Here is a 14,129-nt window from a genome sequence, read left to right on the forward strand (position 1 = left end):
TCTTGAATGGGATTGTTCCATGACAGATCACCACACCTTTACAACAGCTGAGGCTCAAAAACTTTGGGATAAAAATATATAAATAAAATAATAATAATTTATTATTTATACCCCGCCCATCTGGCTGGGTTTCCCCAGCCAAATCAATCTGAGTTGTGCAACTCAAATTGGGTCTACTGGAATCCCAGTCCCTGACCCCGTGCCAGCATTTTAATGCATGCTATCGATTGTGAATGGCAGAAGCACACTTAATGGCTGGGTTCTCCTCCAGCAAGCATGGAAGAAAAAGACAGTAGAGAATGCTTAGTAAATGCCCAGTGCTAGTTCCCGGGTTTCCCTCTTACCGCTTTTAGCCATGTGCTCTCTAGCTCCCTCCCCCAAACCATTCCCATAGTTCCTGTTGGCAGTATCTCTTTTTTAGGTTTCCCATCCCCTCCTAATTATTTTATTCAGGCCTGCTTTCTTGGATGTGCTCTGCGGATGATGACAGCAGCGTCTGAAATTCCCCAGGTGCATTTTGCACCAGGCTATTGGCCACTTGCGACCAAGTGAAGATGTCTTCATCATCTGGGAAATCACTGGATCCTGGCTGTTTTCACACACTAACAACACATCATTTAGAATTCCATCAGTGATATTTTATCTGCACTATCAGAATGAATTTCAGGAACCAAAAAGTTGTATTGAAAATTAGGACTTTAGAACCATCTGGTCCTCAAATGGCAAACTAGATGTTTTGGCGACTGTAACCCTGGTTTAAGGAGTTATATATCTGAGTTTCTAACGCTGGCATGGCATTACTCTGAAGGTTCTATAAAAAAATTCCTTCCAGTAGCACCTTAAAGACCAACTAAGTTAGTTCTTGGTATGAGCTTTTGTGTGCATGCACACTTCTTCAGATACAGAAGTTGCCAGATCCTTCTATATAGTGAGAAGGTGGGGAGGGGTATTACTCAGAAGGGTGGTGGGAATGGGAGATTGGCAGATAGCTGAGATGAGCCTGTTGACGACTCTTAACGACTGTAATAGGTCTTACAGGAAAAGGCAAGGGGTGAGAAGGTGAAAAATGGCTTAGTCATGTATAATGAGATAAGAATCCAATGTCTTTGTTCAGACCAGGTCTCTCCATGGTTTTAAGTTTGGTAATGAGTTGCAATTCAGCAGCTTCTCTTTCCAGTCTATTTCTGAAATTCCTTTGTAGTAAAACAGCTACTTTGAGATCTTGTATAGAATGTCCTGGGAGATTGAAGTGTTCTCCTACTGGTTTCTCTGTTTTGTGATTCTTGATGTCAGATTTATGTCCGTTTATTCTTTGGCGTAAGGTTTGGCCTGTTTGTCCAATATAGAGAGCTGAAGGACACTGTTGGCATTTGATGGCATACACAATGTGAGTAATACCCCTCCCCACCTTCTCACTATATAGAAGGATCTGGCAACTTCTGTTTCAGTGTATCGGAAGAAGTGTGCATGCACACGAAAGCTCATACCAAGAACTAACTTAGTTGGTCTTTAAGGTGCTACTGGAAAGAATTTTTTTATTTTGACTATGGCAGACCAACACGGCTACCTATCTGTATCTGAAGGTTCTGTTACGGAAGAGAGCTAAAATGGGGGGAAGACCTACTCCTAGCCCCAAAAGGCCTTGCACCTAGACGTGACCAACAGCTTTCCAAAGCAAAAATCGGGAAGCGCTTTTTTAAAGGTTGGCGCTGTGGGTTAAACCTCAGAGCCTAGGACATGCCAATCAGAAGGTTGGTGGTTCGAATCCCCGCAACGGGGTGAGCTCCCGTTGCTCGGTCCCTGCTCCTGCCCACCTAGCAGTTCGAAAGGCATGCCAGTGGAAGTAGATAAATAGGTACCGCTCTGGTTTCCCATGCGCTGCTCTGGTTTGCCAGAAGCGGCTTAGCCATGCTGGCCACATGACCCGGAAGCTGTACGCCGGCTCCCTTGGCCAATAAAGCGAGATGAGCGCCGCAACCCCAAAGTCGGCCATGACTGAACCTAATGGTCAGAGGTCCCTTTTCCTTTAAGAAAGCAAGCTGTGCACACAGTCCAGTTTATTCTGCATTCAATGTGCTCCTAAACTGGTTTGGGAAGCGGCACACGGCATTGGCCACAATCCATCCTTATCCCGTCCTTTCTTTTGAAAGACTGTGTTTTGATGCATTTCCCCCAAAATCCAGCTTTGAGCCAGCCTGAGAAAAGCAATGGCCTAGCTGTGCTTCAAGCTGGCAATGTGTTCGCACCCCCATACTTTGTGCTAACTTCTGTTTAACAGGTTTACTTCTATAGAAAAAAAGCGTGAAAGAGAGATCTTTATTATTGTCAAAGTTTATTTGTAGTGCAAACAAGTAGCTGTTTACCCTCTGGGAGGGAGGAATCAATTTTCCACCCCCTTAAACTGTGCACTAAGGAGTTTAGCACAAGAATCTTCCTCCATCCAGCTTTTAATGCAAAAAAAGTTGCAGAGACAAGAGTGCTACGAAACAGAAAAACGAAAAAACAGAGAAACACAGGTGTTTTGCTGGAGGTTCATACGGTGTCTCTGCCATCCAGCGCAGCAGCAACTTTTTAAATGTGCGAGGATCTTTCCTTCCTTCCTCACTTGCCCTAGCATCTAGCCACACACATGCTGCCCTATCTTTTTGGGGGTTGATATAAAAATAAAAGGAGGGTACCCCCCCCCAACTCTGGATAATATGTTGTTCAAACCTCACTGTGACAGCAGACTTGCTTGCAAAATCAATTCAATGTACCAATGTGACTTTGTGCCCTTAAAAATGGAAGGGAAGGAGATAAAAAAAACAACAGCAACTGCTAGACTTTGCATACTGAGAAGGCAGAAAGCAACCCTGTAGTACTGAAAATGTCTTTTCTGAAACGGAATCCTTCTTTCTATAATGGAAAATACATCAAAGGCTTGCGTCTAGGGTTCAGCTTAACGTTAGTCGCCATCGGCTGGAACTCAATAATGAGGAATGAGGTGTTTTACTTCAATTTGGCTTGAGAAGTTTTGATTTGTAATGCAAATTATCTGCTGGCCTTCACTACCTTTGCATCACGAAGCTGCCTTTTCTGCTGTTTCCTAATCTGTATGTGCACAGAGGGCTCAAAAGGCGAGGACCCCCTTATCTAACACACTTCTGAAAACACGTCTGAACTGACAAACTCGGGGTGTGGAAAAATAGCCCTTGAGAGTTTGCTTTTCCAAATGGTCCCCACAAAACAAACTTTACTGAAGGCAATTCCATGGAGAGCCTCTGTATTTGGGAGGTAACAATAACTTTACCATGAGCTGGTGGGCTCATGACTTAACACTGGGCTTCAATAAATTTCCAAAAACACTTGCCCAAACTGTAATAGATTTTTGTGAAAGGAGGCCCCAATGAACTGGACCCTACAGAAGGCTGGGGAGGGGAGCAGGACACCAGGCTGCCATTTCTGGCTAAAGCCCCTATTACTGTGACATTCTGCCTTTCTTTAGCAAAACATTTAATAAGAACTTCAGTGATATATCAGGTTGCTCCAACCTTCAGCTGAACTCTAATCAGAACATTTTCTTAAGGAGACAAGCCAGAAAAGGCAATTAAAGCAAGAATCAAGATCTGCCGTTTAATTCTGGGAGACCCCTGAGCAACTTCTACCACGATTTTCTGCTATCTGACAACTCTCAAAGGTCACATTCTTCGTTGCAGGTCTCCTGTTACAACCGAGTTGCTGGGAGCCCAAACGGCCACAGCAGAACTGGTGGCGAAACTTTCCACGGACTTCGTTCCTTTTTGCAGGAATCCTAATCACTTTGCAGAACGTTAGGGTTTGGCGGCAACGGCACCCGCAAGCAAGTATTCTCGTAGCTACGGATTCCAACTCTTGCCCGATTTGTTGCTGAACACTCCACTTTGGTTGGCTCGTTTTTCGTTTGGGGCCTGCGCTGCAAAAAGGTATGTTGACAACGCATCAGCAGAAACAGCAGGAGGAGCGACAACGCGGACACTGTATGCAGAAGGATTATCGGACCATGGCGCTTTTAGTGAAATAAGTGCTTCATAAATACATGAGCAGTTTTGGGCTTTGATGGATTCTCCTCCATTTAAGAGTCGTCATAGAGAGGGTTGTTGTAGTTTCCCCAGGATCCATAGTCGTGGTCATCCAAGAGTCTTCCATACGAAGAATGCCTGAGGGCGAAACAGAAACAGCATCATATGCTGGTCAACCTATGCTTATTACAGAAATGTAAGATTCTGGAGTAAAAATTATAACAATAAGAATCCCTCTTTCACCTGCCTCCTCCCTCTGTCCTTTTGGGGATTGTACTTCCATTACTTAAAACATCCAGGCTGATCAGACATTTAAAAGTGCTTGTGAAAGGACTGCTATCTTAGAAGATCAAATTGTGATTACAGTGGTACCTCGGGTTACAGGCGCTTCAGGTTACAGACTCTGCTAACCCAGAAATAGTACCTTGGGTTAAGAACTTTGTTTCAGGATGAGAACAAAAATCGTGCAGCTGTGGTGCAGCAGCAGCAGGAGGCCCCATTAGCTAAAGTGGTGTTTCAGGTTATGAATAGTTTCAGGTTAAGAACGGACCTCCAGAACAAATTAAGTTCTTAATCCGAGGTACCACTGTACAATGGTACCTCGGTTTACGAACTTAATCTGTTTTGGAAGTCTGTTCTTTAAACAAAACCATTATTAAAGAGAGGTGCGCTTTCCCTAATGAGGCCTCCCACCGCCAGTGCCCTTCCACCGTTCAGATTCTGTTCTTAGACTGAGGTAAAGTTCTCAAACCGGGACACTACTTCCGGTTTTGCAGAGTCCGTAAACCAAATAGTTCGTAAACAGGACTGTTCTTAAACTGAGGTACCACTATAATTTAAAAAGTAGATCTAAGGATCTTAGTAGACCTTAACATGAGTCAACGGTGTGATGCAACAGCTGTTCAAGGGTGTATCAACAGGAGTCTAGTGTCCACATCAAGGGAAGTAATAGTCCCACTCTATTCCGCTTTGGTCAGACCCCATTTGGAGCACCGTGTCCAGTTCTGGGCAGCACTACTTAAGAAGAATACAGTGGTACCTCGGGTTACATATGCTTCAGGTTACACACTCCGCTAACCCAGAAACAGTGCTTCAGCTTAAGAACTTTGCTTCAGGATAAGAACAGAAATCAGGCTCCGGCGGCGCGGCAGCAGCAGGAGGCCCCATTAGCTAAAGTGGTGCTTCAGGTTAAGAACAGTTTCAGGTTAAGAACGGACCTCCGGAACAAATTACTGGTAAGTACTTAACCCGAGGTACCACTGTATTGACAAACTGGAGCGTGTGGAGAGGAAGGTGACCAAAATGATCCAGGGTCTGGAAACCAAGCCAAGGAATGGTTGAGGGAGTTAATATGTTCAGCCTGAGGTAGTTAATATGTTCAGCCTGGATAAGAGGAGACCAAGTGAAGGTATGATAAAAAGGTAAAGGACCTCTGACAGTTAAGTCCAGTCACGAACAACTCTGGGGTTGCGCCGCTCTTCTCGCTTTACTGGCCGAGGGAGCCGACATTTGTCCGCAGACAGTTTTCCTGGGTCGTGTGGCCAGCATGACTAAGCCGCTTCTGGCGAAACCAGAGCAGCGCATGGAAACGCCATTTACCTTCCCACCGGAGCGGTACCTATTTATCTACTTGCACTTTGACGTGCTTTCGAACTGCTAGGTTGGCAGGAGCAGGGACCAAGCAACGGGAGCTCACCCTGTCGCGGGGATTCGAACCGCTGACCTCATCGGCAAGCCCAAGGCTCTGTGGTTTAACTCACAGCGCCACCTGCATCCCTTCTTAAGGTATGATAGCCATCTTCAAATATCTAAAGGACTGTAACCCTTTAGCAAGCCTATGGAGCAAGCTTGTTTTCTTCTGCTCCAGAGGGTGGGTCAAGTTATAAGAAAGGAAATATCGACTAAAGATCAGGGAAGGACTTTCTGACAGTAAGAGCTGTTCAACAATGGAGCTGATGGACTCTCCTTGCTTGGAGTTTTTAAAGCAGAGGTTGAGTGGCCATCACTCATGGATGCTGTAGTTGAGATTCATGCGTTGTAGACTGTTGGACTAGATGACCCTGAAGGTCCCTTCTAAGTCTATGATTCCAAGTTTCTCATCTGTGGTAGCCTGTTGTCAGTTTGCGTTTGGTGTATCAGTTGACACTCCAATTATTGTTGGGTTTTGGCACAGCTTCTATATGCCTCCCTGGGAATAATTTGGGATTGGGTACTCCTCACCAGGTGTCTATATGCTATCTGGACCAGAAGTGAATTTTATAGGGGCTCTTCCCACTTTCAGCTGTGGAGGAGTGACTGTAAGAACCATAGTTAAGAAGCCAGCCTTTCCCCAAGGAATAATAATCATAGAATCATAGAGTTGGAAGAGACCACAAGGGCCATCGAGTCCAACCCCCTGCCAAGCAGGAAACACCATCAGAGCACTCCTGACATATGGTTGTCAAGCCTCTGCTTAAAGACCTCCAAATGAGGAGACTCCACCACACTCCTTGGCAGCAAATTCCACTGGCGAACAGCTCTTACTGTCAGGAAGTTCTTCCTAATGTTTAGGTGGAATCTTCTTTCTTGTAGTTTGGATCCATTGCTCCATGTCCGCTTCTCTGGAGCAGCAGAAAACAACCTTTCTCCCTCCTCTATGTGACATCCTTTTATATATTTGAACATGGCTATCATATCACCCCTTAACCTCCTCTTCTCCAGGCTAAACATGCCCAGCTCCCTTAGCCGTTCCTCATAAGGCATCGTTTCCAGGCCTTTGACCATTTTGGTTGCCCTCCTCTGGACACGTTCCAGTTTGTCAGTGTCCTTCTTGAACTGTGGTGCCCAGAACTGGACACAGTACTCCAGGTGAGGTCTGACCAGAGCAGAATACAGTGGCACTATTACGTCCCTTGATCTAGATGCTATACTCCTATTGATGCAGCCCAGAATTGCATTGGCTTTTTTAGCTGCCGCGTCACACTGTTGGCTCATGTCAAGTTTGTGGTCAACCAAGACTCCTAGATCCTTTTCACATGTACTGCTCTCAAGCCAGGTGTCACCCATCTTGTATTTGTGCCTCTCATTTTTTTTGCCCAAGTGCAATACTTTACATTTCTCCCTGTTAAAATTCATCTTGTTTGTTTTTGCCCAATAATAATAATAATAATAATAATAATAATAATAATAATCTATTATTTATACCCCGCCCATCTGGCGGAGTTTCCCCAGCCACTCTGGGTGGCTCCCAATCAAGTGTTAAAAACAATACAGCATTAAATGTTAAAAACTTCCCTAAACTATTGCCTCTCCTCTAAGTAAGGGCACCAATTCTTACCTGATCTTCAGGAATGCGGCTATGCCGAACACCAACACAACCACTGCAATCACTGTGATGGTAATAGCTGCAATGCTACCTGCACAGCAAAGGAGATGAATCAGAGATCAGTTTCACCTTCAACCATCCAGATTATTTTTCATCCTACGATTCAGTCCGCAGGCACACTGCCCTCTAATGTAGAAAACATGGCAAACCAAGTAAGCTTTCAGCATGGAGTGCTCAAAGCATATTAAGCGTCGACTCCAAATCCTGCGATTTGAAAATCTGCACGCACGCAGGCAGACAGTGTGGCGTAATTATAATAGCCACTAGGACGGAAATAGCGCCTTTCTTCTCTGAGGTCAGTCCTATCATCCTCCGATTTAAGCAGCAGAGGTGAGGGGGAGAGAAAATGGTTGCTTGCTTAAGGCCATCAAGTGACGTTATGGCTATGAGATTTAATCTCTGGGGCTTTGAACTTCTGCATTCAAAGCCTGTGCGTTCTTATTAAGTGGCTAACTGCTATTCCAGCTTTTTTAATACTAGCTTGTAAAAGCAAGGAGAGGGACTGGGGGGATGACATTAATCTTTGTAGTGGGGAAAAAAGAACCAATGACTGCCTGAGTACTAGAGGCCCTCTATCTGCTCTTTCTCTCCTTGTCTCATTCACAAAAGACAGCCTAGCAGGTCCCATGTCTTCAAGGTACTGTGGCTCTCCAGTCGCTGGAGCTCCAATTCCCACCAGCCCCAGTCAATGGTCAGAGAGGATGGGAGCTGCAGTCCAACAATATCTGAACTGAGGGTCCTGTCGGGTGGCCAGGTTCTGCGCCCAGATTTGTAGGCACAGATAACCCTCTGGAATAAAATACCGTATTTTTTGCACCATAACACTCACTTTTTTCCTCCTAGAAAGTAAGGGGAAATGTCTGTGCGTGTTATGGAGCGAATGCCTGCGGGTGGCGGGGGGGGGGGGGATCTGCTGCATTCGTGAGCAGAGGATCCATGGTTCCCCTTCCTTCCCTCCTCTGTGGTTACAAAGCATGGATCCACATGGATCCTCAGGATTTTTGCATTGGGCTACTCCAAACTCACTGTCAGATCACATGTCTGCGGCCACAGCATGAACCACAAAAATCATATATCCACTATTTCGTTTAGAATATTTTTTTTCTTGTTTTCCTCCTCTAAAAACTACGTGCGTGTTATGGTCTGGTGTGTGATATAGAACGAAAAATACGGTAGCTTACTAGGGAAATGCTGAAGTTGCCCTTTGGGGTGCCTCAGGGTCAGTTTTTATGGTAGCCCAAATCTCAGTTGTACAGGTGTATGTATATATATCTCAATTAAACTCATGAGCTATTGCTGCAATCTGCTCTGATTGTATATTTTATCTTTATGAACTCTGTTTTTATTGTGTTTTGCGAGCTGGTCTTTGACCGTAATAAATTATCTATTTATCTATGAACTGAGGGTCACAGGTCCCATTCCGGTCCAATAAACAAGGAAGCCCACCATCTTAGCTGTGTGTCCTGGAAGACCTGCTAGATTTTTTCCACCTAGCGTGAGAGGGCAGGGCCCTGACTGAGTGACAAAAACTGAAGCTGCTGAACAGATGCTTGGGCTGGGGTACTGTTCGGGTTTCTTTTTGTTGTTCTTATTGATATTAATTTGGTGGATCTTTATTTTTTGATCTTATGCTTTATGTGGAAACTCTTCAGTTTGGTTGTGTGCTTTTCTATGTGTTTTATTTATTGCTCATGACTATTTCGTTATACTTGTAATTATGTAAATCTTTTCACGTAGTAAGTTGCCTCGAGTGTGCTTTTAATTATGGAAAGGCGGCATACAAATGAAATTATAATGATATTAAGGATTTATTTACAGCTTTCAAGAATGATCTCTGCAACTTCCACTATTATGATTCAAACTCTACAGATGAATTCAGACATCTAAACCATGGTTAAGTTTAATTTTGCTCTGGCCTGTTGTGTGAATTGACATGACATGGTTTGCAATTGGCTGGCAAACCAGAATTGGGAACTACAGGGAGAAGCCGCCTCTCTCTTTAGAATCTGTTAATAATTTATATTTTATTCTTGGCTTCTTCCCCTGCCAGATAAATTCAGAAATATATTTTTGCAGTGACTGAGGGCCAGACAGAAGCATTATAACCCTGGTTTATTCTCATTATGATCTGGCGTGAGGCATGCATGGAGTAATGGGAGAAACACAATAGTTGTGGCCATCGCTCTTCAAGTTGCTGCATCACAGACAGAAAGTAAGGGACAGGAATGCACCTTCAAAGTTGAGGGCTGAGAGGACGGAGAAAGAAAGCAGACAAACAGCTCTAAACCACGGCTTGCCTATTATATATTGTAGTCTGGGTTCTATGCTATGGTGAATAACAAACCGTGGGTTAGTACAAGGCCTGCACTGAGTCCATTTTTCAGAAGATAAGCGAGAACGTTAAAATGTATCAGAGTGGACAGAAATTTTTTAGTAGGTGTGTTCTGTTATGTATTATTATTAATTAAATTTACTGATTGCTTTTGCTTACCAAAGGCAACTCAAAGTGACTTACAAACAAAACAAACAAACAAACAAACAAACAAACAAACAAACAAACAAACATCCACATAGATATATTAACAAACCCAATTAAAACAATACATTAAAAATTCCCCATCTACAGGCCTGGTTAAAGACGAAAATGGATGCATCCTTTTCTATTTTGACATTTATTTATTTTTTAGGGGGGAAATAATCTGTCTTGAGTCCTTCCAATTATTTAATAATAATAATAATAATAATAATAATAATAATAATAATAATAATTTAAAACAATAATTTAGGGAGCCTTATGAACTCCCTAAAACAGACAACAATAAGCTGCAAGGTTGACAAAACCATTGCCGTGCAAAGCGTGGAAACAGACTAACTCACCCGAACTCAAAGCCCGTTGAACTTCTTGTATGGTTACCCCCACCGAGAACGTGGTACTGCCAGCAGGGGAGGTCGCTGGAGTAGCCTTACTTGACACAGCCGCTTGCGAAGAAATAGTAGCCCCTTGCGTGGAGCCCGGGGAGGATGCTGCCACAGATGTCTTTCCAGATGTTGCCTCTCCAGTAGGGAGTTTGCTTGAAGACACAGCTGCTGGAGATGTTCCTGCGCTTGGCACTTGGGTGGTGCTTAGATAGGTGGCGTTAGTAGGAAAAGGGTCGGTGGACGATCCATTTAGAGTAGGCGAAGAGCTGACTGGTGTGGTTTCCGAGTGAGGAGTGGCGCCTGTGACCAGGCCGGCAACTGATGTCGCAGGGGCTGATGTGTCTTCCGTGGTTTGTAATCCAGTGTTTGGCTGCGGTGATGAATGGGTTGCTGCTGAGCTATCCGGGGCTGTTGCTCTTGACAGGGGCGTTACAGCTGAAACGGGGTTTGCAGTCAAAGCTTCCACAGTGGTGTTAGGAGCAGTGGTGCTATCCTGAGTTGAAAATCTCAGTGAAACTGTCATGGAGGCTCCCTTCTGGGTGCTCAAAGGAGTGCCAACACTGGTTGTAGCAGCGGAATCATTAAATTCTGTTGTTTCTGAGGGAACCGTGCTTGAGGGAGTAGGTGGACCAGGTGAAGAGGCACAGGAGACATTTAAGCCTGCACAGGTGAAGCATACGCACAAATATTATTACCTTCTAGATTTATAACCAGTTGGCCATATTATTAGCGTGAGCGGGAAACAGAATCTGGAGGGGATGGGTGGGCGATGCAGGTGGATCGGAAGGGCTGGGAAGGAAGGAGGAGGCTGGATTCTCAATGACCAAAGCAGGGATATTGCAGGTTGAGTTCCCCAACCCAACAGTGCCTCTGAATCACCCCTATACTTTCTCCCATCTAAATGAATGGTTTACCTGAGGCCCTTCACCAGGTGTTGCCAGGTATCAGAAGGCTACATATCTGACTACTAGAGAGAAGATCTTTTCTGTGGTGGCACCTCAGTTGTGAAGTTGCTTCTCCAGGCAAATTCACTTGGCACTATCAATGCATTTTGAATGTCAGGCAAAATTTGCCCAGTTAATAAAAACAGGGTTCTTTTATTGCTGTTTGAAAAGTCTGTATAGTAAAAGCTATGGTTTTCCCAGTAGTGATGTATGGAAGTGAGAGCTGGACCATAAAGAAGGCTGATCACCAAAGAATTGATGCTTTTGAATTACGGTGCTGGAGGAGATTCTTGAGAGTCCCATGGACTGCAAGAAGATCCAACCTCTCCATTCTGAAGGAAATCAGCCCTGAATGCTCACTGGAAGGACAGATCCTGAAGCTGAGGCTCCAATACTTTGGCCACCTCATGAGAAGAGAAGACTCCCTGGAAAAGACCCTGATGTTGGAAAAGATGGAGGGCACAAGGAGAGGGGGACGACAGAGGACGAGATGGTGGGACAGTGTTCTTGAAGCTACGAACATGAGTTTGACCAAGCTGCGGGAGGCAGTGGAAGACAGGAGTGCCTGGCGTGCTCTGGTCCAGGGGGTCACGAAGAGTCGGACACGACTAAACAACAACAACAAAGAGGATCCCACCGCCGTATACCAACTGTGGCAGATCCCACCTACATACACACTCTGTAGTAACTACCACAGGTTATCTTTTGGATTTTGTGTGAGGAAATACTTCCTCAGGCAAAAGTTGAATGAATAAGAAATATTTATTATATAGAACAAAGTGAATAAAACAAAGGATGTTATCAGGAGATAATGTCCTTTCAGGAAACAGTTAACCAAGTACTAAATTATACTAATTATACTAAATCTAACAGACGTTACAGGCTTCTAATCTAGCACAGCTTCTTTTAAACTTCAGTTGCTTAAGTTCCGTTACAGTGGTACCTCGGGTTACGGATGCTTCAGGTTACAGACGCTTCAGGTTACAGACTCCACTAACCCAGAAATAGTACCTCGGGTTAAGAGCTTTGCTTCAGGATGAGAACAGAAATCACGCAGCGGCAGTGGGAGGCCCCATTAGCTAAAGTGGTACCTTAGGTTAAGAACAGTTTCAGGTTAAGAACGGACCTCTGGAACAAATTATGTTCTTAACCCGAGGTACCACTGTATTGCGCTTCAGGTAGACCTTACAGGTTTCTAGACCAGAAGGTAAATGCTGAGCTTATTTCCAGTTATTCCACTTCAGTTCCATAACTCAGTTGTTCCAACACATCTCACTACTTTGGTTCTTAAACAAGGTGGCCCTTTCTGTCAGTGACCCAACCTTTTATCAACCACACTCCTGGGGTGCTTCCAGCAGTGTAACGGACACAGAGGGTCACCACACCCCTCTTAACTGGTTTGGGGCTCTTCTCCATCTCCCCTTGTGACTGGGATGAGACTCAAGTAGGCTGTATCCTCACAACCTCTAGTTCTCCTGGCTCAAACTCAGCCCTCTGTGGATCAAGGATTCAGTTGTCAGGGGCTAGACCAGGGGTCTGCAACCCGCGGCTCCGGAGTCGCATGTGGCTCTTTTACACCTTTGCTGCGGCTCCGGGGCGGATACTAGCGAGGGGAGGAGGCGCATTGTGTGCCCCGACACTCCCCACTGTGGCAGGTGCTGTACTGGCTGTGACGTCGCATGGGGGCCGTGCGTGCGTTACTCACGCACCGTCCTGACGTCACCTTCCCGCCCGCTGTCAGATCGCGGCTCTGGAGATATATTTGTTTTAAATGTCACAATGGTTTTGCGGCTCCCTTTTTTTTTTCTTCGGAAACAGGTCCAAGTGGCTCTTTTTGTCTTAAAGGTTGCAGGCCCCTGGGCTAGACGGAGCCTCCATATTTCCTAGCTTCTCCCCGCGCTCCACCCTGACTCGCATTAGCAGAGTCAACTGTGAAAAAATAAGGGACACAGGCAAATCTAATCAGCCCATCCATGCTGCAAAATCCAACTGGTGGAAAATTTAAGACTCCCGGCTTCCTTTTTGTTTGGCAAAGCACTCACTGAACCCTGCTTGCCCAAACGTCGCATTTGTCCCATCGAGCTGAACCTTAGCTCATTCATTCTGGAGCGAGCGGAGTCTGCGTCGCTAAATCAAGCCCAATTAACTTCCTGTTTTCAAAGGGTGAAGACAGGCGTAACATTGCAACGGGGACCGCAGCGTGTTTTCCGTCCACAGGGCAAGAACAGAGCTCAGTATGACTTTGCAATTTGTCCCCCCCCCCCCCGCAGTTGCATGCCAGCAAGGTGAATGCCGGCTCCTCCCTCGATCTTGGCTTCTCCCCTCAGGCCTCAAGGCAGGCTATCTTTAAATAAAACTAAAGCGAAAGCAGCCCACCCATCCTGGCTTTATTTGCTCGCCCTTCGTTAGAAGAAAAAGTGAAAACTTTCCGAACCGGCCAAACTACTCCAGCGAATGACAGGGAATTTGTGCCAGCCAACTGGTGTCAGCCACAGCTGTGGTTTCCCTCAGTTGAGTGGAGCAGATTCTAAAAAGCCGCAGGACGCTTTTATCGTTCATCTTGAAAAATTTATAACGAATGCAATTCCAGCTCCCCTTTGCCTATTGCTCTGCGAATGGGAAATCTGCTTTCATCCAAGATTTTTATTTTCCCAGCAAGCAGGGGCGGCCCAAGACATTTTGGCACCTGAGGCAAACCGCAAAATGGTACATCTCTCTCCCACCCCCCAGTGTACCCCTAGCCAGGAAAGAAAAAGTGAAGATCTACATCAGGACGCGGGTGGCACTATGGGTTAAACCAGAGAGCCTGGGACTTGCCGATCAGAAGGTCAGCGGTTCGAATCCCTGCGACGGGGTGAGCTCCCA

The 14,129-nt window shown here is 45.3% G+C and overlaps 1 protein-coding gene across 2 annotated transcripts in view; it reads right to left on the reverse strand.

The window, feature by feature from the left end:
* Positions 1-2,315: 2,315 nt before the first annotated feature.
* PARM1 (prostate androgen-regulated mucin-like protein 1) overlaps positions 2,316-14,129 on the reverse strand; it is a 45,505-nt gene continuing 33,691 nt past the window's right edge. For both annotated transcript variants that reach the window (XM_083470202.1, XM_083470201.1), the window contains 3 exons: positions 10,279-10,980; positions 7,354-7,432; positions 2,316-4,175 (listed from right to left, as the gene is read on the reverse strand). In XM_083470202.1, the coding sequence (XP_083326328.1) occupies positions 4,091-4,175; positions 7,354-7,432; positions 10,279-10,980 (866 nt within the window). In that variant the 3' untranslated portion in view covers positions 2,316-4,090. The remainder of the gene's footprint in view (positions 4,176-7,353; positions 7,433-10,278; positions 10,981-14,129) is intronic.

The sequence above is a fragment of the Podarcis liolepis genome (genome assembly GCF_965112155.1).
Source record: "Podarcis liolepis genome assembly, chromosome: 13".
NCBI lineage: Eukaryota > Metazoa > Chordata > Lepidosauria > Squamata > Lacertidae > Podarcis > Podarcis liolepis.